This window comes from Micromys minutus (genome assembly GCF_963924665.1).
Source record: "Micromys minutus genome assembly, chromosome: 1".
Classification (NCBI taxonomy): Eukaryota; Metazoa; Chordata; class Mammalia; order Rodentia; family Muridae; genus Micromys; species Micromys minutus.
Window position 1 is genome coordinate 180,051,482 of NC_137969.1, and position 23,358 is coordinate 180,074,839.

General features: G+C 37.1%; 1 protein-coding gene across 1 annotated transcript in view; it reads right to left on the minus strand.

Moving 5' to 3' along the window:
* The window catches only part of HDAC9 (histone deacetylase 9), a gene marked incomplete at its 3' end in the record, with an annotated part of 448,608 nt that overhangs the window by 25,951 nt on the left and 399,299 nt on the right, over positions 1–23,358 (minus strand). The window contains exons 24-25 of the mRNA XM_080912023.1: positions 15,108–15,241; positions 4,593–4,677 (exon numbers count right to left, since the gene is read on the minus strand). Of these exons, the coding sequence (XP_080768149.1) occupies positions 4,593–4,677; positions 15,108–15,241 (219 nt within the window). The remainder of the gene's footprint in view (positions 1–4,592; positions 4,678–15,107; positions 15,242–23,358) is intronic.

Here is a 23,358-nt window from a genome sequence, read left to right on the forward strand (position 1 = left end):
GGAAAACATGCCCTCCCTGGACCAAAAGCCTCTTCTCACATTGATGCCAGACACTGGTGTCTTCAGCTACATATGAACTAGAGCCATAGGTCTCTCAATGTGTGCTAAAGGTTGGGAGTTTTGGAAGGTTTGGTTTGTTGATAATGTTGTTCTTCCCATGAGGTTGCAACCTTTTTCAGCTCCTTCAGTCCTTTCTTTAGCACTCTCATTGGAATCCCCGTGTTTAGTCTGATAGTTAACTGCAGGCATCCTCAGCTGTATCTATATGACTCTGACACAATCTATGAGGAGGGATCTCCATCTGGTTCCTGCCAGTAAGTACTTCTTGGTATCAGCTATAGTGCTTGGGTTTAGTGGCTGCTTATGGGGTAGATCCCCGGATGAGGCAACTTCTGAATGATCTTTTCTACAATCCCTGTTCCTCTACTTGACATTGCATTTCCTCCCATGAGTATGTTGTTCTCTCTTCTAAGAAGGACTGAGGCATTCCCATTTTTGCCTTTCTTCTTTTTGTGCTTCATAATGTCTGTGAATTGTTTCCTGGGTATTCTGAGTTTTCTGGGACTAGTATTCACTTATCAGTGAGTGCATACCATGTGTATTCTTTTGTGACTGGGTTACCTCACTCGGGATGATAGTCTCTAGTTCCAGCCATTTGCCTAGAAATTTTATCTGTTTCTAATAGCTGAGTAGTACTCCATTGTGTAAATGTACCACATTTTCTATATCCATTCCTCTGTTGAAGGACATCTGTTTTTTTTTTTTTCCCAGATTCTTGCTATTACAAAAAAAGGCTGCTATAAGCATGTTGGAGCATGTTTCCTTGTTATATATTGGAGCATCTTTGGGGTATATGCCCAGAAGTGGAATAGCTGGGTCTTCAGATAGTACTATGTCCAATTTTCTGAGGAACTGCCAGACTTATTTCCAGAGTGGTTGTAGCAGCGTACAACCCCACCAACAGTGAAGGAGTGTTCCTCTTTTTCCACATCCTCCGAACATCACCTGTCACCTGAGTTTTTGATCTTATACATGATAATTTTTGTGAGGTGGAATCTCAGGATTGTTTTGATTTGCATTTCTCTGATAACTAAGGATGTTGAGCATCTCTTTAGGTGTTTCTCAGCCATTCATTATTTTTCAGTTGAGTATTCTTTGCTCAGCTCTGTACACCAATTTAAAAAAAAGATTATTTTATTCTCTACAGTCTAGCTTCTTGAGTTCTTTGTATATATTGGATACTAGCCCTCTTCTAGATGTAGGATTGGTAAAGATCCTTTCCAAATCTGTTGGTTGCCAGTTTGTCTTGTTGACAGTTTCCTTAGCCTTACAAAAACTGCAATTTCATGAGGTCCCAATTGACCCTTATACACTATTCATTATCATGAGATATAAGTAGCTTATAATATATGGGGGGTAGGTGTGATCCAATTGCTAAGATAAATGAACACCCTTCTGCCTGCTTATATCATTTTCATTTTTAGATGAATGAACAATCTAAGCAAGAATAGGACTACAAGGATGATCCTACTGTAAAACACACACACACACACACACACACATACACACACATTCACATTCACACACACACAAACATGTGGCCAGGCAATGGGCCAATGCTAATCAAAGCATCCAGCACCTGCATATCCTCAGCTGGGGGTTCAGTTCTCAAAAAGAATCCACATAAGGCCTGTCATCACCTGTTGTGTGCCTTAGGGAAGGACTCTTTAGGAACGTGCCTGAGTGTTTCCCACATGCAAAAATCTACTTCCCAACATTTACATAGCTTAAAATTGCAGCACAGAATCCTTCAGAACCCAGACTAGGATGTGAGTTAAACTCAAAAATGTCCTTGAGCTGAAAGGAGAACCTTTGTGGTACTCAGAGACACATGTAAGGAATGGTGCACATGTTAAAAGATAGGCTACTTTTGTTGCCCATTCCTTAGGAGTGAGGTCCATGACCTCAGAAGGACCACATGCTTGGATCACTTTTCTGCTGTGAGCATCTCAAAATTCTTAAGTAGCTCTAACAAGAAAGGAGTCACAGGTTTTTTTCCTCCTCCTCCTCCTCCTCTTCTTCTCCTTTTTCTGTTAGTTCAAAAGTGATGTAGCCATACTTGACTATTTTTTCTGCAGAACCAGAAATAAAGAACCTGATCAAGGGTCCAGAGTACTCCAGGGCAGTTAACATAAAAAGTTGAGATATGGTTCAGGGAGAAGTAAAGAATACAGTCATATTTTGTAAGGAGATTGAGTATTGTGCATTGATATTCAAGCAGATCATTTTAGCTTACCTAGTCAATAGGAAGTTCCCTAGCAACTTTCTTCACGTTCTTCTCATTTTGCTAGTATAAAGAGCAGTCTAAAAGATGCATACACTTGGAACAAACAGAAATGCAGCCCAGTGTAACAGCACAGTGCTGAAAGACTATGTGCTGATTTTCACCTGTCCCCATGCTCAGAAGTCATTTCCAGAGTTGGGTCTGTCTGTCTATCTCTCTGTCCCTTTACTACCTGGTCCCAGCAACATTCATCCTCCTCCAAACCATAAATTAAATTCGAGTTTGGGTGATACTTCTACTACTCTTTCTTAGCATTTTTTAAAAATGAGAATTTTGTTACAGAACTGGCTATATTACTTACAGGGCCTGGGACAAAAAGAGGGGTGCTTATTCAAAACTCCCTAAGAATTTTAAGACAGCAACAGTAAGAGTAGTGACTCAGACATGGATCATCCTAAGCATGGGATCTGCATTTCCACAGTCTAGAGAAACATGAAGCCCAATTCTTTATGGCCAGACTATGAAATACACACTTCATTTAAGCAATCCCATTTACATTGCTCGGCTGGCTTGGCCCAATACTAAAAATAACCACTGAAGCTAGGGACATGTTCTTTTTTCCTAGAGTTACTTTTCCAGAGATGCATGCTATTTGAAATTATGAATAGAACCGTGTTGGATAGGTGAAGGGAGAGAGCCTGGTTTCTAAACAGAACTTGGGGCTCTTCACTAGGAGCTCATGAAAACATCTGTTCACATGACATTGAAGGATGTGACTCCAGTGTCACTTACTCAGATCTACTTACTCTCAAGTTCTAAGCTTTCATATGCCTCAAGCCTCCTCTTTGCTGAAGAAGGAAGCTGCTTCTTTGTCATTGCTTTGCTGTCTCCAGAGAGCATGGAGTTGGAGTTGGATGCTTTACTCTATTTTATTCACCAACCCGACTATAAAATTCTTGTAGCCAGAACCTCCTCTACTTTCTGTTCTCCTGTCTTCCTCTCCCTCCTCTCCATCTTCCTACTGATTTTCCTATTCTTCGTGCTTTGACAACTGTTCAGTATATAACAAAACCATTCCTAAATACTGAAGATGCACAGGAAAAAAATTCCTGTGAGCATTCTGTGTATAATGGCAAAAGAATCCTTGGAAATACAACAACAACAACAACAACAACAAAGCACACATGAATACTGTGCTCTCTTTATAATGCCAACAGTCTATACAGGGACATTAAATCAGATCTGGGTGAACATGAGAGAGATGTCATAAATCATCAAAGAATCCTTCTGCGGGATCTGGAATGGCACTCACTGGGTCCTTCTGGTGGACTATCAAAACAAGAGTCACAGTCCTGAGCAGATTGTCTACCAGAGCAGAGGAGTATGTCCAAGCTCATGTTGGAGGCAGTCAATTCTTATACCCTAACTTTATCCCAGTATCTTTGTTCGCTAATATTTAAATATTTGTTTTTGTTTTCTGAAAGTCTTTAAAATGTATCACTTATTCCACAGTTATATGTAGTCAATAAGCCTCCAGTGGATGCCTATAGCCCACATTCTAGACATGTGTGAGATACAAATGGACGTTTATTTGGCTTTGTGTATAACATTATTTACATCAAAAATGTAAATAACTTCTCTTTTCACAATAACACCTCACATTCTCATCCCCTGGTTGCCAATGTGCAAGAGAAAACAGGGACTCTTTTATATGAAAAAGATTTTTCACTGGTGTGGAAATCTGAGGTTTTGTGTGTATGTGGGTGTGTGGGGGGTGCTTGATCATCCTGTGAACCCACTTTTACCATTATGCATTTCTCTTTGTAATAACCTTTGGGTCAACCTATAGTGGGGGATGTTGACATCTTTGAATGTAATTTTCTAATAAAAATTTGCCTTACCATGTTCACTGGAGTGAGGCTTTGTTGTGATGAACCTACACCGTCTCATTAATTTTCCTTCCATGCCAAACTTAAAGCCAGGACATAATAGGCAAATCTCAACACATTTAGGAGATAATTTACTCTTAGTTAAATCGGTATGACACAATCAAATTTTCTAAATTTGTTCCATTGTTCTAGATTATTGTTCAGTGGTTGAAATAATTTTAAGCACATAGAAAACATGAGAAGAACAAGATTCTAAGACTAGGCTCTGAGTGATGACATCAGATAAGACTATCACAAAGGAAAGCAAATATTTCAACAAAATATATGTGTACATTAAAATAATTGTCTGTGCTTTAATTCCCAATATCATTTCAATAAATTTGACCTAGTTAAATGTGAAGAAGAAACTGAAGACATACTTTGGATTTCAATGGTCTTCTGTAAAGAAGCAACTGCGTTCGAATTCACACACTGGTGGAGAGCATCTTCCTCAAGAGGTCCAGGCTGCAAGAACAGGGGGAAAGAGGATGACAGAATGTGAGAACTTTATAGTGAGTAGCACAGAAACAGAGCAAGTGAACAACCCCATCCTCAGTGGCCTGCCCCAAGAACTGCTTAACATTTTGCTGACATCAGGTCCCCAGGTGTAGTCAGTTATATTTTATGTCTTGTACCCATATAATTAAATTTCCAAGGAGCTTTTCTATTGGTCTCGAGATTAATGTCTGGAGACCCTGAAGCAGGTGCACAGCTGTGTATTAGTCATTGAAACTCTGAATTATTTGTGTAATTTTTGTAGGTTTCTCACAAACCAGATTCCATCATGACGGTATCAGCAGCTGAGGCCATGAACAATCTCTCAGGGAAGTTATTTCAGACGGAGTGGACAGTCTAGTCTATTATTCACATTTCTAGTCTATTATCCACACTTTTACATTTCATTGTCTTAAACATTAAATACTTCCTGGTTGAAAGTCATCAGACATTTGTTCCTTGAATAAAGCAGCTGCAAAAACTATATGAAAGAAGCCAGAAAAAGAACAGCACAACTCTATTTAAGTTCTACTTTGTTCAAAACCACAATCGTTTCAGCCTCAAGCTTGGGACACATTCCTTCTGTGCAAATCTATCATGATCTTCTGGAATTACACCGATTTTTTTTAATGGAGGAATTTGGCAAACAATACCAGAAATGTAGGAGAACTTCTGATAATTTATGAAGCATCTTTATTGGAATCATGTCTGATGACACAGATCTTAGACACATGACTATGAGTGTACTGTGGAATAACCACCAAGGTTTGGGGACACAGAAAGCAAACAAACAATTGAAGCAAGATACCAACCCCCAAAAAAGCCATTTTCCTAGAAAATTCAAGTTAATATCCTCAAATAAGGTGTGGGCATGGTTAAACACGGTGGCATGTCCAGGGACTGTTACCACTAGATATACCAAAGAATAAACTCGTCCAAGTTTCTTCATCTGGAGGAAGAAAAAACCCTAAGTGATTATACATTTCTACTGCATATGTGAGAATCTCACCCCCAGGGCCTCTCTGAGTTGATTATTTTATACTTCAATCACAGGATTGAAAAAACAATAGCACCTTTCTTCCAGATGCCACAGGATAACAGCATAGCTCAGGGATATTTATACATGAGTATAGTCACTAAATATAACTTTGTAGAGTGTTTTTCTTAGCTGCCAAAGAAAATGCTTTAAAACATCAAAAGGTCTGCATGCAATACAGTTCAGGGAGGGAGAAAATAGCACTGTACCTAAGTCAATGTCAAGGAAAGGTTGTGAAATGCTTAAATTTGGTTAAAATGATTTTTTTAAGCAGGACTTCAAATTGTATCTTTAAGAATATGTTAACCTGGGGTTTCCTCTTGTCTCAGAGAAATGATTGAATCAGAAGTTGAGAGTTCCTTGGAAAATGCTTTCTGAAGGATTAGAAAGGGTTGTGTGAGACACTTTGCTCATACACAAACGCTCCTTCCATTTACTGCTTTCTCAGAGCCTAGAAAGAAATAATTTTTCATACCAATAAAACATTTCGAAAAACCACTTCATGATAGAGCCACATAGGCAAGATTGACACAGTTCTTTCTTTCCAAAACCTTCCTGAGACTGCAGATAAAAGAAAATGCTGATAAACGGAACTGTGTTGGATAGAGAAAGAAAACTAGAGACAGATTACAAATGTAAAAGCCCTGATTCTGCAACAGGAGCACCCTGAGGTCTGTGGGCTTGTTTTTAAGTCCTGGGTAATATAGAAAGTATATGTGGCTCAGCATGTTGAGTATGAAAACACAAACACATCTAAACCCACAATTTGGAGTCTTCAGTTAGATGCCATGAAGTTGTGCTTACTGGTAAAAGCAACTCAGAGAATTAAGGAAATTAAATTGATCATTTAAGCCTCTCAAACCATTTCCTTGCATGTTTTAGGTGAATGTCATTTGAGGGTTTAGCCTTCAGTAAATTGCACCAATTTGTTTCATTTTGAGTGTGTGCGCACAGACAGAGCTAGATTCAGAGTGTTTGCACAATGTGGGCTCTTTATTTTCATCCAGTAGCTCTGCAGAGAAGGCACTGGGCAGGAGGCTCTCCATTGGCAAGGAAGCAAGCAGCATTTATGGGCTGTTTTCCTAAAATTAAAACCTTGTATGGAGGGACCACAGAATTGAGTTGTGTTTTTTAGAGAATTTGTTGACTCAGTCATTGAGAATTACGGGCACTAAAACCATCTGATTGAAGCATCCACTTGATAAATATTTATGAATATTGGTCATTATCAGTAATCTAATATAAGTAATTAAATAATACTAAGCAAATAGTATTTTTTAGAATAAATTTGGAGCAAACATGGCAAAGCTATGTCAAGTAGTTTGGCCAAGAAGATGTAGCAAAAATATTAGCCATTCAGACTAATCGAGATTAGTAAGAGACAGAAAAATAACCTAACCAAACAGATCACTTTTGCCTGCAAAATATTTTGGAGAGATAAAAGCAGATCCAGATTTAAGAAGTCTTTTACACAACCATCATGCTGTCTGTCAAGCAAGATCAGTAAGTAAAGATAATTTTCATAACGTTATTAAGAGAGTTGTATAATTTGACTACAACTCATGGGCACACAATTCTAGTTATATTTGTTATGTGTAAGATGTAATCATAACCATCTTTTACATAAACTTAGGCTCAGTGATAGAGAAACCTATGTTTCTACAGTTTTGACATAAAATTGAGGTGTTGTGTGGACAAAAGTAAGGTGTTTGTTCAGTTTTACCTGTCTGTAACATGATTTCCATGTGACATGATGTGGCTATTGGAGAACTCCAGTTACAGGCAATTAACTCGTGACCAAGCGAGACTTAGAAGTCAGACTTGAGAGGCAGTGGTGAGTGTCTGAGGGAATACGGGAAGGGTTGGATAGAGGAGAGGAAATGGTACGGTTATAGTTTAATTAAAAATAAATTCATAAAAAAATTCAAAATGTTTTAAAAGCAACAGCAGAAATACAAATAGGATGAAATATTTTAAAGTATAGAAATGAAGTTTTAGCTGATTTGGGACAAATGAAATATTCACAGAAGGAAATATTAAATCCACAAACATGGATTCAGGCTAATACTTGTTGGTATGTCTAAAAATATTTCATGTTTTAATATTCAGGTTCATGACTTGAAATTATTCTAGGTATTTGGTATATTTGATGATATATTTACAAATTATCTGTGTGTTTATTATTAATTAATTTATTGGGTTTTTTTATGTATGACCTTAGTAAAACTTGGTCTAGCCTTGCAACATGAGCCTTTTACATTAGTCTCTCATCACTGGCATTATAGGCATGTGCCACTGGACTCATATCTACATTTATTTTTAAAATTTTTTTGTAGGTAATTTTTGTTTTTAGAGACTTCTAATGCTCATTCAGAATTTTTATAATACAGAAGACCTCATCCAGGTTCTCCTCGTGTTGACTAGTTCCATAAAATGTGTTAATATTTCTACCTTAGTCCCTAAACTATTCTTGGTATAAAGAGATACAGTTGATTTTTACCAACTTTTTAAATGAATTTTAAATTGTCACAAATTTTACTGAAACTTTAAATAACATTGACATTGTTAAGCTTAAGTATCAGGCATATTTTAGTAAAAAGAGTTTGATGGATTTGCTGCATGCACAGTCCTACAGAATAACAAGATATTTCTCACCTTCAGTCTGTACAGACTTTTGTTACCTCGTTACAGTGTCTACCTCCCACACCGTGGAACTGGAAGGAAGAGTGAGAATTCTGGACATTTTTTTTATTTAAAAAAAAGGATTTTTTAATATTCCATCGTTGAAACATAACTTTCAAAACTTTCATATCTATTATAATAGAGTATAATTATAAAGTATACTAGATTCCTAAAAATTTTCTTTTATAAAATATAATACTATATAATGGTAAAAATGAATAGGCTACAGTTATGAACAGTGGGAGAGAGGACTCACAAACATGATATTCAAAGAAGACATTATATATTACATATATATATAATTATAATATTTCCTCGTGAAAATGCTTTTAAATAAGAAATTAAAATATGGTGCTAGGAATTAAAAACTTTTACTTTTGGAAAGGAGAAAAATGGGTCTGGATCATCAGAAACTTAGATTATCTTGGACTTATTAATAGCTATTCATGTGATATCCTTGTGATACTTCATTGAATTGTTCATATTTGTGCAGACTTCTGTACTCATTTTACATCTTACTCTTTAAAAACAACTTGGGAAACATTAAACTTCCTCCAGAAACTTATCCTTAGAAAAGCTCTCTGACACAGGCACGCAGGGACGCAGACTGAGCCTGAAGACCATGTCTGCTTCATTGTACAGTGATGCTCCTAAGAAATGTGTGAGAATGTCATGCTGCAACAATGTTATGCTCTTAGAGACAGACCATAAGTTCACTGGCAAAGAAAACTGAACGTCTGCCCACAACATACAAACAACCCAGATGAGATCCAAAAAGTATTCATTTGTAAGGATCAAAGGGATTATTGAAGAATGTGATGGCGAAGACCAAGAGGACAAGGGAGGCAAATCAGGATACTCACTTGACCTTCCATGCTGATGAACTATTTATTATCAATTCCCCTGTGAGGAAGGATTGATACTTAAAACCCTCTCTTTCATCTAAATAATTGCCCAAGAATGACTGCAATTAATTGTATATGTTTAATTTGATTGCATAAGTAAATCTGGTTATAATTTCATCCATACTGTGAATTATGAGTCAGTCGTTTTATAAAATAGCCATTGTTATTAGTTTGAAGCCACTCATATTTTTCACCTAATAGAGTTAGAGGGGATGAGATCAGAGTGGATTCTGTTGACAATCAAGTCAATAGGCTGGAAGGCTATTAATATTATGCTTAACTCTCACGTCTGAGTGGATAATCGAGGATGACATCAATACAGCACTGAAGAAACATCTCTGAACAGCAGAGCCTATCAAGTCTTGTAGGAGTGAGGGGAGGACCAAGATGGAAAGGAGCAGGTATGGATCTTCAGTTCTTCATGCCAAGAGTGCTCCTCAACATGACAGGAGGCAACCATGGACTAGACTGAGATTAGTAATGGCTAATTTTTATGTTTATATGAAGTTTTGATCCACATATATTATTTTTGTGAGGCTTAGCTATGTAGCTCAGGCCAACCTCAGACTTGTAGTATTGTATTTACCTCTGCTTCCTGATTACAGAGTAGACAAGCTTTAAGCACCATACACATGCACGCCTTCCTTTCAATTTTATTGAAGAGATTAATACAAAGAACTGTTTCCCACTTCACGTGAGTGATACGCTGGTGGTATTCACTAAGTGAGCCACTTCATTTGGCTAGAGATGAAATCCACAGTAAAATTTTACTATGGTCTGTTTCAACCTGCCCCAGTGGTGCCACTGAGGTCAGAGTGGAGGAGAGCTACCTACAGCTGGTGTTCACAGTCCAACAGAAGATTGTAGCATCACCGAGGATGGGACCTGGACCTGCTCATTGACAACATGAGCCAAGTCGCCCCTAAAGATGCTTTCCCCCGACAATGAGCTTCTAATGCCTCCAAGTATTGCTTTGGTGATTTCAGCTGTTGTATGTATTGAAGTTATTGTTATGTTACTCCACAGGATAGGCATATCCACTAGAAACTTTCATATTCTTCACAGAAACCCAATGATACTCACTTTCACTTGCATAGCTATGTTGTCTGTTTTACTCCTGTCAACCTGGCATCCCCACCAGCACAAACAAACAAACAAACAAACAAAAAACCAAACAAATGTCCATTTAGAGCCTCCAATTCTAGGGAGCCTCACTGTTCTCATTTATGCTTTCCTATTAAATAAATAACATATCTTTTCCTTAAATGCTAACTTTTCAAAGCCTTAGTTTGTATCCAAGGTCAAGGTTAAATTATGCTCCTCTGTAAAAATCCTTCATCCCTTTAAAAAAAACAAATAGCTCCTCACTGCATCCCTAGCATCTTTGCTTACATTCTTATTACTTCTTGTATTAATACTTCTGGTCCCACAAAAATGCCTAATAAAAATCAACAAAATAAATGGACAGGTAAAAGCATTCTAAGATGTTTGGTTCCTTATTTTAAAAAGATGCTTTCTTTTATTGGTAACTATAAGCCATGACGTGCTTAAGCTCACAACACGTATTTCTTTTAACTATATCTGAAAAGCCCAGAAAGAAATAACTAAGATGATTTGCAAGTGGCTTTGAGTTATTCGGACCATGGAGCATTTCCTGAAGCAGATGGTTCAACTTCTCACGCTGATCACTGAATAGAAGAATCCAGGGAAAGAATCTTTAAATAATATTTTTTTCAAAAACAAGTTTACTCCCTTTAGATTACCCGCACAAATACTTTTGGAGTAAAGACAGGTATCAGAATCTGAAAGAAGAGCATGATGGGAAATGCCATTCTAGTATGTCATTCTTTCATCCTCGACTCATGAATTGCAACTATTTCGGATTTTGTATGCATTCCCAGATTCACATCAATTTCCCAGTGGACTAAGCCTTCGTCACACATAATTGAAAAGATGAAAAAAGATGGCAAAACAATGTCTTTATGTAAAATCCAATGCAAACAACTTCTCCCACCCCAAGTGAACAACTTGGACACCAATATCTCAGTGGTTTACCTCTGGGATGGCTGTCAACACCCACTAGGAATCAGTAAAGATGTTTTTCTCAGTATCTTTAGACCTTCCCACCCCCACTCCCAGCTCCCAATTCATCTTTAAAAGCAAAGGCAATCTCCACATTCAGCCACTGTCTGTGAAATCCCAGCCAAAGGGGAAGCAGCTGGATACAGGTTAGAAGAAACAGTAGCTACTTTAAAAAAGGAAAATGAAGGAGTGGTGCACGAGGGAGGGTGTGAAAAAGAAGGAAGGGAAGAAGAATGAAGAAAAAAGGAGAAAATGGGAACACACCAGCAATCCAGCATTAATGAGCAAGTGCAGTCCAGAGTCCGGCTTCATCTCAAGAGTTTCTCTAGCTATAAAAATAAGGATTTACTTAAAAAATTGTCCTCTCTTTCTCATGAGCTTGGTCTCCATTGTTTATTCTTGTATGATCTGTGGCCTTTGTAAGGTCCTGTTTTCAATTCATGACTTGAAGCTTCTAACCCTGTATATCCTCCTCTTTCCTTTGTTCAGTAAAATGTTTATTTTTAGATTGGATTCCATAGGGATGAGAAATTCCTAAAGCTTTTCTCACCTCTAGGGAAGAGTTCTCTCAGGGGAAGCAGACTGAGGTAGTACTAATTGACTTTGTAGAACAGTAGTTGAAAGTGGCCATAGAGAGACTGAGTATATTTGAGAGCCAGCTCCAGTGCAGATGACTGAAATAAAACTCTCCAGGAGTGTCACTCTTTCTGTCTCTAAACCTACAAATGAGGTGGCTGTTCTCAGAGCTGTACCTGATTCTTTTCCAATCAATTTCAGGAGTTTTCTCAAGTAGTTGTTTAATCTCTCATAAATTCCAAGCTGATGTTTTTAAGGGCTTTAGTTTAAAAATATTCATCATAATTTGATTGGACTGATAACCCTCAGTTCTATACTTGGCCAAGTAAAAGAATAAATTTAAAAAAAAACAGAGAAACTTCTAGTATGATTTCAAAAATCAGTCTCCTCCAGGAATTTCTGGTACCAAACTCAAATTAGTTTTAATCTAATAGCATATTATTTTGACTGACCTCATGTAATTTTTTTAAAAGAAGAGTTAGATGTTTTGCTAAGTACATGGTTTTCATGTTAAAAGTTTTTTTTAAAGGAGAGCCTGTTTGAGGTGTAATGTTTAAGTAGCATTTTTTTTAAACAGTGGGTTTTGTTATTCATCTGTGTCTACAAGGATAAGTAGCTAATGGATTCTGCTGACCCTATAACTCCTTGAGGTTACATTATATATTAGTTTGCTGATAATAAGTTAGAAGGAAGAGAAGAAGGAGAAGGAGGTGGAGCAGGAGGAGGAGATAAAAAGGAATAGGAGGAGGAGGAGGAAGAAGAAGGAGGAGGAGGAGGAGAAGAAGGAGAAGGAGAAGAAGAAGAAACTTTGTTTTGTTGTATTGACTAGGCCTGGCCAAGAACAACAACAAAAAGTAATAGCATTTAGAGAGCTGGCAAAGCATTGATGAACTCTAATCCTCTCCACATGAATAAATACATCTGACGAAGTGCAGAGCCCCTCACAAAGGCCCTCTTGACCCTTCTAATTTGAGCTCAGTTGCATGCTCATGGTTGGGAAGCCAGTTGGTTCTGTCAGTGTTCTAAGCTCCAACTTCACTACATTTTGTTATTTGTAAAAGCGAAATCCCAGATAATAAGTCATAATTGCTCTATTAATCACTTCCAAGGGGACTTGGAGGAAAATTGGGATTTTTTAAAATTGCAGTAATTGGCATCTGAAAGATGTCGTTTTTATTTTGTTATCCAGAGATTACCACATAAAACTGCAGTGGAAATTGTATGTAGGTACTTTGGTTAAATGGTGAGGTATATGCAATATGTGTAATATATTATTTTTCTGCAGAAATGAAATTTAAAACTTCACTGTAGTCACAATGACCTTTGACCTGAAAAAAAATACACAAGCCAGGCCTTGGATTATAAATTATATTGTCAATGAAAGTGAGAACTCTTTGTTTCTTGGGTTGTTTCAAGTATTACATTTTCATTTCCTCTTTCCAAATGAATTATAATGTACAGCACACTTGTGCTTTTCTTCCATTTTTCATTTTAAAAATCCTTCTTTCTTCCTACTTTGTTCTTCTGGGTGTAGAGAGACTCATTGCAACAAAATTTACCTTTTATTGTTCAATATACCAACTCCATCTTTCATCCCTAGTATCCCATAGGAAAGCCATACCCATGTGTGTGTCCCTAGAAGTTTCAGTAGGAAAAACGGAAACAACCAGACTAAACTCTGCTTTCTTTAGAACAGTATAAACAGATCTTAGATTTTGTTGAGCAATTAAAGATAGCCAACCAAAGGAGGCAAGATGTTAACTAGTATATTACAATCAAAGGATAAAACTTACTGAAAGACATCCAGAGAATTTAAGTCAGTTAAGCAATCAATGTAGCCCCTAAATAATTTCAGTCATCACTTCCTGAGTTTTATGTATTAGCCGTCTCTACACCCATGTAGACTGATCAAGACTGGCTAATAACGTGTTTTATCTAACTGTGTATCGGAGCCTAGTTTTCTTTAAAGTAAGAGAGGTTACACCTTCTTCCCCAGAGATGCAATTTCAGAACTGAGAATGTGGTTATATACAGAGATGATCAATGGTAGGAAGACTCATTTAATGGCTGTGTTGAGAGAGTCACTCATCTGTTCATCTGTGGGGTCACAATGCACAGCTCATTCTGATTTTCTGGTGACAACTTTCTAAGACACTATCAAAGTCATTAATATTACACAAGAGATTAAAGACCATGATTGATTGTTCCAAAACATATTATCCACTGGGCAAGCAGTACAATCTAACAGCCCCAAAATGAAGACAACATTTTTCACTCCTTTGTTGCTGTCCCCAAATAATTTCCCATTTTGTTTGACATCATTAGTTTATAACAGTCACAAAAGATTACTTTTAGACCTTTGATCCCATGAATGGTGTGTGATTTAAAAGAGCAGCTCATTATTGATGCAAATCATTAAGTCCTTAGTGTGTGCTTTCTAAAATTGCATAACAGCATTAGCCACTTTATCAATCCTGCATTTATATTTTCAAACTTTAAAAATGTACTTATGCAATAAATATGGCAAAGTAATTGTGCTGAAGCACTTTAGACTCATATGATAAGATCAGCAGTGAAATTTATGCATTCAGTGTCATAAATGTGGAACTTTAATGTTTTAGATTCTAGTTCAGGTCTTAGATCTCCAGCAATGCAGTTATAAGGCAAAAGTGGGTTTTTCAACCTTGAAAAGATTCCTTATCACTCTCAAGAAGATAGGATGAAAACAAATCTTAAGGATGTTGTTTAAATGGCTTTGCTTTTCCGATCTAGCAATCCTACAGGAAATCTCAAAAACTTCTAGAAGTTTAATTTTATATTAAATTATTCAATATCCATTTGATTGGGTCAGTAGACAAAACATTCTTCTTTCCAAGGGATTTTATTGCTCAGTTTTCGACTATGTAAAGGATTTGATTGAAAGGAATGCTATGTGGATACTCTACCTGGGAAGAGAGTGTAGCCTGAGTCAAAGTACATAACTGCCTTGTGCCTACATCCTTCATGGCAAGAGCTACTCAGAACAATTCACTTCCATAGATTAAATGATAAACTTTTAAAAATACATATGCAAATATCTTCTTCCTTTATCCATTCTGTTGTGAACTGCCAATTTTTACCTCATTTCCTAGAAGGGCATTTATGCAGGCTTCCGATGCATCACAGATGGCTGTCAGATCGTGTCCTCCCTCAAGTGCCAATGCCACACGTCCATTAGCCAATGTCATCAATTGCTTCGTCAAATGACCAAAGCCTGCCATAATAAAAGCAGAACATTTTAAAGTATTAAATGAGGAAGAAGCACCACTAGTATGTAATAGTGACTGAGCATTAATTCTGTTAAGAGTTCCTTCTTAGCATTTTCTAGTGCTACTTCATTTAACACCCGTGTTATTACATCAGTGTTACATACAAAGGCACTAATGCCCAAGAGCACATGGATAAGAAACTTCACAAGACTTGTTTGGTTTCACCCGTCTCTCTACCATATACATCAAAGGCTCGTGTAACAGAATGTGTGCCCATCTGATGCAAACCTGGAAGAAGCTATTGATGTAAACATAGGAGAGTGCTTGATTAGGATGTGTGTGGCTCTACGTTCCCTTCTCCAGAATTCCACATACACATGTGCATACATAGACACACAGACACACAGACAGACCTAATGTTAATGTTAATTCTATCTGTCGACCATGTGCCTCTTGTCTTCATGATTAATCTTGATTATATAAGTTTCTAGCAGTACTACTTTATTGTTACATACAGTTCAAGTTCTATAGTCTTTTATTATGAAATATTTGATAAATAAAAAATGTATAAATAACATCTATACATTAGTAGGCTAACAATGAATTGATAACAATCTCACTTGTTTTTCAAAAAAACAATGTTTCTGGCACTTCTGAATAAACCCCACACATGCAGCATGAGTTCCCCTCCATGTAGGTGTCAGGAGTCTGACTTAATTTTGAAGAAAATAATATTTATCAATTATGGTGTTTAAAATTCTATTGTTTAATAATCATCTAGGCTATTTTATATGTAATACTCAGAGTTAAATTATAATATGAATATGATGAGTATTACTTAGCCTTTGATCCTGGTGCTATTTAAAGACACTGAGTGACCAGGATAGTTTTAATTTGCATCATTTAGTGAGGAAAGACTGTGAAATAAGTATTTGATTCTATTGTTTGAAAAATACATATAGAAGAAGACTTGAAAGAGAAGTAAGAGGACTTTAAGAATCATGACCTTTTCGTTAAAGTATTATGTGCAATTTTACAAAAATTGATTGTCTAATTTTTTTGCATTTTCTACAAAGAATATAATATGTTAGTTTTATAGGGAGCAAAAGAGTTATTAAAGAAAGAAAAAGAAAAGCTTCCACTGTTTAATTTGCTTGTCTTTGAACCTCATACAAGCAGCTTTGTTTATTTGCAGCTTGCTGTCTTTATGTATCATGTTTTCTCAACTATGTTGATACATGAAGCTATAGTTCTTTGCTGTCTAATAGGCCAATTCCTCTCACAGTAGAGTTGAAGCACTTGCCCATTTTTCGACCTACAGATATTTGTTATTGTCATTATAAAACTTTTAGTTGTTGTTATTACAAGCAATGTTGGCAAGAATATCCTTATGAAAGTCTTCTGGTGCACATATGTAAGAATGGAATAAAGTTGTAAATTAAATCTCAATTAATCAATAATCCCAGATGATTTCCAAAGGCCTATTCCCAGCTTCCAAATTTAGATGCATACATGATAATTTCAGATTCCTTGCCAACTTCTGTTAGAAATTTCTAAAAGGGTGGATGAGACAGGCCTTAATACTTTGGCTTCATTCTGTATTAGAGAAGAGTTGGAGTTATCATTTCTAGTTTGAGTTGGAGTTATCATTCAAATGGTTGTAGAATTTGACTTAATTTTTTCTCTGTATGGACTGTGCTTTTCCCCCTTACAATTTGGAAATATTTTGAGTTAGAATGCCTTCATGTGTATTTCTAATATTAAGCCATCTTTGCACTTGTGACATAAAGTAAGATTGCTTCTGAATAATTAGTTCTTTTGTATGAACCCAATTAATCGAACCAATACTTTCTTAGGACTCTTGGCCCATGTTTCTGAATAGGAAATTTGTTTAATTTTCCATTCTTGTGTTGAATATGATGAATTGTGACACAGTTAGAGTCCTGTCCTTTTGTCACCTGATTTAGAATGCTGGACAGGTATTTTCTCTACAGTTATTTAGTCTTTAATTATCTGTGGTGTAGGTTTTTGATTATTGATTTAATTTTTGGAGGATTATAGGGCACCTCATGCTGTCGATGTTTTCTTCAATTATGTTTTCCGAGGAATTCTTTCTATTATTTATATGTTCAAGTTTACTTTAAAAATATGCATTTTTTATCTTTCATCATTTTTCAACTCTAATGGAGGTATAAATATGTTGTCACCAATATCTCTTAAATGCTTCATATTTTCCACTTCCTTTTCTGTGAGATAGATTTTTTTTGACATAGATTTTTTTCCTTCAAAATTATTTTCCCAACTTAATGTTTTCAGAAATTTCCAGTCTGTTTAGAACCCTTATTAGCTTGAAGTGATAATACTGTTTAACCCCAGTATTTCTATTGTTTGTTTATACTTTATAATTTCATAATTTCTATTGTTTATGTTTCATAATTTCATAACTACTTTTATGACTTCATCATATTCTCTCCAGTATATTTTATTTGCTCCATCTGAAACTTAAACCCTTTAACTTTCTTTGGCCCTTTGGTTTTTGTATCAATTCATCTCTACAGCTCCTTGGATTTTCCTATTTCTCTTTTATTTCCTTATCTTTATATTATTATCTCTTGAGCTGATATACAGACCAGTCTCATAGATGAGAAATCTCTAGAGTCTGGTGCAATGGGCTGTCTGTCACCACACTTTACTCTTCTTAGTATTTTGGTATCCTAATTGCCTTGGGCATGGTGGGATCAGCAGGTGGGATCAGCAGGTGGGGTTAGCAGATGGGATCAGCAGGTGGTTTCTTGGTAATTAGGTGATAACCTCAAACTTTTCTTTATTGGTTATTTAATTTATTTACATTTCAAATGTTATTCTCCTTCCCAGTTTTCCCTTTGCAAACTCCCTATACCACCCCTGCTCCCACTGCCTCCATGAGGATGCTTCCCAACCTACCCACTCACTCCCACCTCACCACCCTAGCATTCTCTTATGCTGGGGCATTGAACCTTCACAGGACCAAGGGCTTCTCCTCCCACTGATGGCAGATAAGGCCATCCTCTGCTACATATGCAGCTGGATTCATGGGTCCCTTGCATGTAAAATGCTGGAAACTCAAAGAGTGCTCTAACCACTTTTGTTGCTTAGTTTGTTTGTTAGTTGTTGTTTTCCTGGCAGTTGGGGCTACCATAGGTTGTAAATATGGAACCTAACCGTGCTAACTCTCTGCTATTGGCTTAACAACAGTGATTAATAATATCAGTTGCTTTTAATCTATTATTGTACTACACCTTATTGTATCAAACTTAACTAAGACAGCTGGATTGAAAACAGCATCTTTGCTTCAACCCTGGTCAAAGGCGAGTTTGTATCCTTCTGCTCTATGCTTGAGATACTATCACCTAGGATCTATTTTACTGTCATGGACTGCAGAGTTGATTTAGTGTTTGGGCTCAGCATATTGATCATAAATATGTACTGAAAAGCCTGACCACAATCACACAGAAAGTTACATCATTTTTCATCTCTTCCCTTTCTCTTGCCTTCTGCTTTCTTTTTCCTCTTAGTGATGATAAATCAAATAGGCTCGCCATATTCTTTTTAGCAGTAGTTTTTCTTGCACATGCCCTGTCCTTTTGAGCTGACCTTTCATTGTTCTTGGTCTTGAGTCATATCCCTATCCATTACAAGTTCACACTCTGACCATCTGTTCTAGCATGTAAGCCACATGCTCTGAAAAGTGAAGAATTGGAGATTGATACTTTAAAATCACCAACATTTTGTCAAATTGGAACTTTCTCATTCAATATGCTTGTTTTAAAAAAAGGTATATTTATTTATTATATTTATTTGAGTGCAGTGTAGCTGTCTTCGGAGAAAACAGAAGAGGCATCAGATCCCATTACAGATGGTTGTGGGATTTGAACTCAGGACCTCTAAAAGAGCAGTCGGTGCTCTTTTAACTGTTCACATACAAACCTGTCCAATTGCAGGGATAATAAATGCATAAAATAAAAAAATTGTTTTTATGTGACAATTTATTTTTATGTTTTACTAACATGTAGAAGGAATACTTAATTTTAAACCAAATATATTTTTAAAAAATTAAGAAATTTTATTTTTCAGAATAGTCTGGAAGTTATCAAGAAATTGATATAGATAGTAACTGATATTCTTGTCCTTTGGCTATTACTAGTTTATGTTAGTATTTTATATTCAGTATAATTTTTAATTTACTAGAACTGAAGTCAGTGTCCTTGCTTCATACTTTGTGTGCAGTGTGTCATGTGTTCCCCTCCATAGTCTCTCAAGAAGAGAGTTGCAGTGGCCTGAAGATCCCCATACGCTCCCCCTCTTTGCCCTTTTTTTCTGCTAAACTCACTAATTAGTGGTCTTCTAGCTCTTCTGTTTTGCTACTTATTTGATGCTTTCCTGAACTTGTAGAACTTTTGTTTATTGTATTACTCTTCCTAAAGCCTGGTTTGCCATCTGTGGACTCACAGCTCACAGTATTTGAAGGCCTTACACAGATCTGCACATATGAAGGCATGAACACCCAAAGGAGCAAACATGCACACAGAAGCTCATGCTTTCACGCATCCCTGGATTGTTTTCCAGCCTGAAACTTGCAATTCTCGAAAGTATTACAGTTTCATACGTAAAAAGAAATCCTCGGAATCTAGTTGGCAGAGGAAAGCAAGACCCAATGAAATGGTCAAGTAGTAAGAACATGAACCCAAGCAAAAGTTGCTTCCATTTTAGAACAAAATGATAACAAACAATATCATCTTAAAGTTTAGAATAAATTGAAATAGTCAATAGCCAACTGTAAAGATTTTCAGTTGTGGCCCAGGATTTGATCTTAGGTAGGAGCCATACATCATGGCTTCCTAGCTACCACCCTAGAGCACTGTCATATTAACCATTCAAATACAATTTGGATGAACATCAAAACAGTCACTTTATAGGTGTCCAATATTCTTATACAGTTGGCAGAAATTATTTTTAACAGTACACAAAAAACAAGTCCAAATGGCGTTCTACCTTTCCAGTGTCTCTTCTTGTCTGTGGAACTGCTGATTATTTTACACAGGACACATAACAAGGATGGTGGGGTGAGAGAGATGGCACAGCCATTACATGCTAGGCTCACAACCAAAATGTAAGGATCAGAATGACGTCTGTGGCCTGCACTTTGTTACCTGAGGAGTCGCAAAGGATGGGAGAACGCTAGTACGCAGAACTATTCTTGCCTCAGTCGACATTATCAGCACACAACAATTCACTTCGCTGTAGAAAAACTTCCAAACTTTCCTAGACCAGGTCACAGTTAATTGTAGGGTTAAGTATTCTAAACAACTTGTTCTGTAACTTAACCAGGTCTTTGTTGCCATTTTCAAAGTAAAATTAAAAAGATATTATATATTTCATACTGAATTCTCCTAGGAGTTGAGAATTCAGAAAACTCCTGCTGAGTAAATCAAATCACGTGACTTGTTGAAACAGGGACAGAGAAATTTGATTTAAGCTCAGTTTTACCTTTGAGAATATCAGAAAAGTCCCATAAAAATGCCAAATTTAGATGGGACAGTAAAAGGCCCAGGAACAGTGGAATGAACTAATCTTTGATCTCTGTCCAAATTCCTCTCTCTTTTACCTACAGGCTTCGTTTCCACTCACATGCTGCCCATGTGATCGCTGGAGTCAGAGACTGAGGCAGCAGAACAGAACAGTAGGTACAGCAAAGAAATGAAATCTTGACTAATCCTCTTCTACTCTAAGTCAGTAATTCCAGAAGAATCTCCAAGTCGTGTTATCCCAAGTTCTCCTGTGTTTGCTTTTCCTGCACACATATGGAATATCAAATGCCAGATGACCAGTAACCAATGGCAAGGCATCCCTCTGGAGGACAGGAGAGCTGTAATGGAAGTCAGGACTGTGAGTGTGTCTGTGTATACGGTTGGTGTGAAGCCAGGTTTTAAAAGTTACCAACATGACTTTTATGTCAACATGGTACCTTTATGTTTGCAGAAGATACAGAGGCTTTTCTCACTTTTCATAGCATTTAGAGCTGAGCATGTATATTAGGAGTCCTCCCCAAAGAAAGAGGGAGCACCCTGCATGTGAGGCTGGTGGGTTGAGTAGTTGGGTGTGGAAATTTGTCAGTATAACACAAGATATAGTAGGATCTAGTAAGCATGAATTTCAGGGTTGGGTTGGAGTCCCACCATGCATCTGTTTTGAAAACTATAGAAGTGAGGGTGTAACAAACATGTGAACAGACCCAGCTAGTGACACTGAGAGACTGGGACTGGCGTAGGCAGCTCCTTGAGGCTTGCACTCAGAAGTATTGAATTCAAGTAGTATGGAGTGTGTGTGTGTGTGTGTGTGTGTGTGTGTGTGTGTGTGAGAGAGAGAGAGAGAGAGAGAGAGAGAGTATGTGTGTGTGCTTGTGTGTGTGTGTTTGCGTGTGTGTGCTTATGTGTATGTGTGCTTATGTGTGTGTATGTTTGTGTGTATGCTTGTGTGTGTGTGTACGAGAAAGACACCACTTTCTTTTGAGGTAACCTTATAGATTAAGGCATGACCACTATATACTATGCAATAGACTGTATATAATATAGACTGCATATACCATGGATGATATTTTTAGAAAGAATTTTCATGGTATGAAAACTATAACTGCCAGAGTGAATGCACTCTGAAACAAATAAGTTCTCTTAATAACCAAACACAACTGGATCAGTTGCTGTCACTGACAGCATACCTGACAGCAACACATTAAGAGAAGAAGGATTTATTCTGGTTTGTGGTTCAGGAGCCCAGTCCATCAGAGCTATGCAGACAGATAGGACTGGCTGCCACAGCGACACAAGGCAGCTGTTCGTGTGTGCAGCCTGTCAGGAAGCAAATGCTCCTGCCACAAGGCTAGCTGACCCACGACCCTTTTGCTCTGCCCTCATTGCCCTATGTCTGACAGCGAGGGCCCGTGTCCGAAAGGTTTCACAACCTCCCCCAAACAATGTCATAAGTTGTGGACCAGGTATTCAAACACAAGTGGTTATGGGAGACACTTCTCACTCGGTCTACAGCGGCTGAACTGGAAAACTACAGAAACCCAGCCATGGCTGCGGCGGGGACTTGGAGAAGTCCTTTTAATTTACAATCCTTTCGGTTCTGTTAGTATAGTAGAAGCAAAAGTATTTTTTTTCTCCCTAGAAAGTATCAAATGAGCTGTAAATATGGGAACATTTTGAATTTTTTAATTCAGGGAGAATTCCTGACAGTCTATGATTCTTTGCTCTGCCAACGAAATCATGCTTGTGTCGGCATTTTCATGAGCTCAGAAAGGTTGCTCCCATGGAAAGTTGCTCTTAAAGATCTCAAAGATTAAATCGTACATACATAATTAATAGCTGAGGCATGGGATACCAACCAAGACCTCTCTGCAGTTGGCGCAGCTCGAAGCACTCTCAGGCTTCAGACCGCTCTCAAAGTGTAGAGGTAACGTAGGGAAACAGCCATGCCTGGCTTAGTTTTAATTTTCTTTAGAAGAAAACTATTTTCAAGACCAAAGTTAGTATATTCATTTTAGATCATTTAAAAATGGTAAATAAATATTAAATTATCACTGCATAGCAGTGCAATACGTAAGGAGCATGGCACATGTTATTATATATTTTATAAAAATTAGCTTTTCACTTGGTCAATAGGTTGAGTAAACAACAGCAGTAATACAATTTTATATAACTCCAAGCCCATGATTCCATCAACCAGCAGTTAGTTCTGCTTGTTTTTTTTTATAGTTCGTTGATGTTTATTTTATAAATAAAAGACAATCAAATTAGATTTTTAAAAACTGTTAAGATGCTACTATACTGAACATACATCTTATATCCTCAGTGTCTTTTCACGTACATTAATATATCATCCAATTTTGCTTTTTAGATATGTTATCGCTGTTAAGTTTCATGTGAGATTAAAAAAGCAGTTCATTCATAATAAAATACTCCTTTTGGTGATGATTCCTAAGCTCCTGTGCATTGCTTGGGACAGGTTTTCTCTTCTGCTTAGTGACCTCTCCCTTTAAACAAGGCTGTGGGGGTGGCTATAAGGGCAGAATCACATGGAGGTA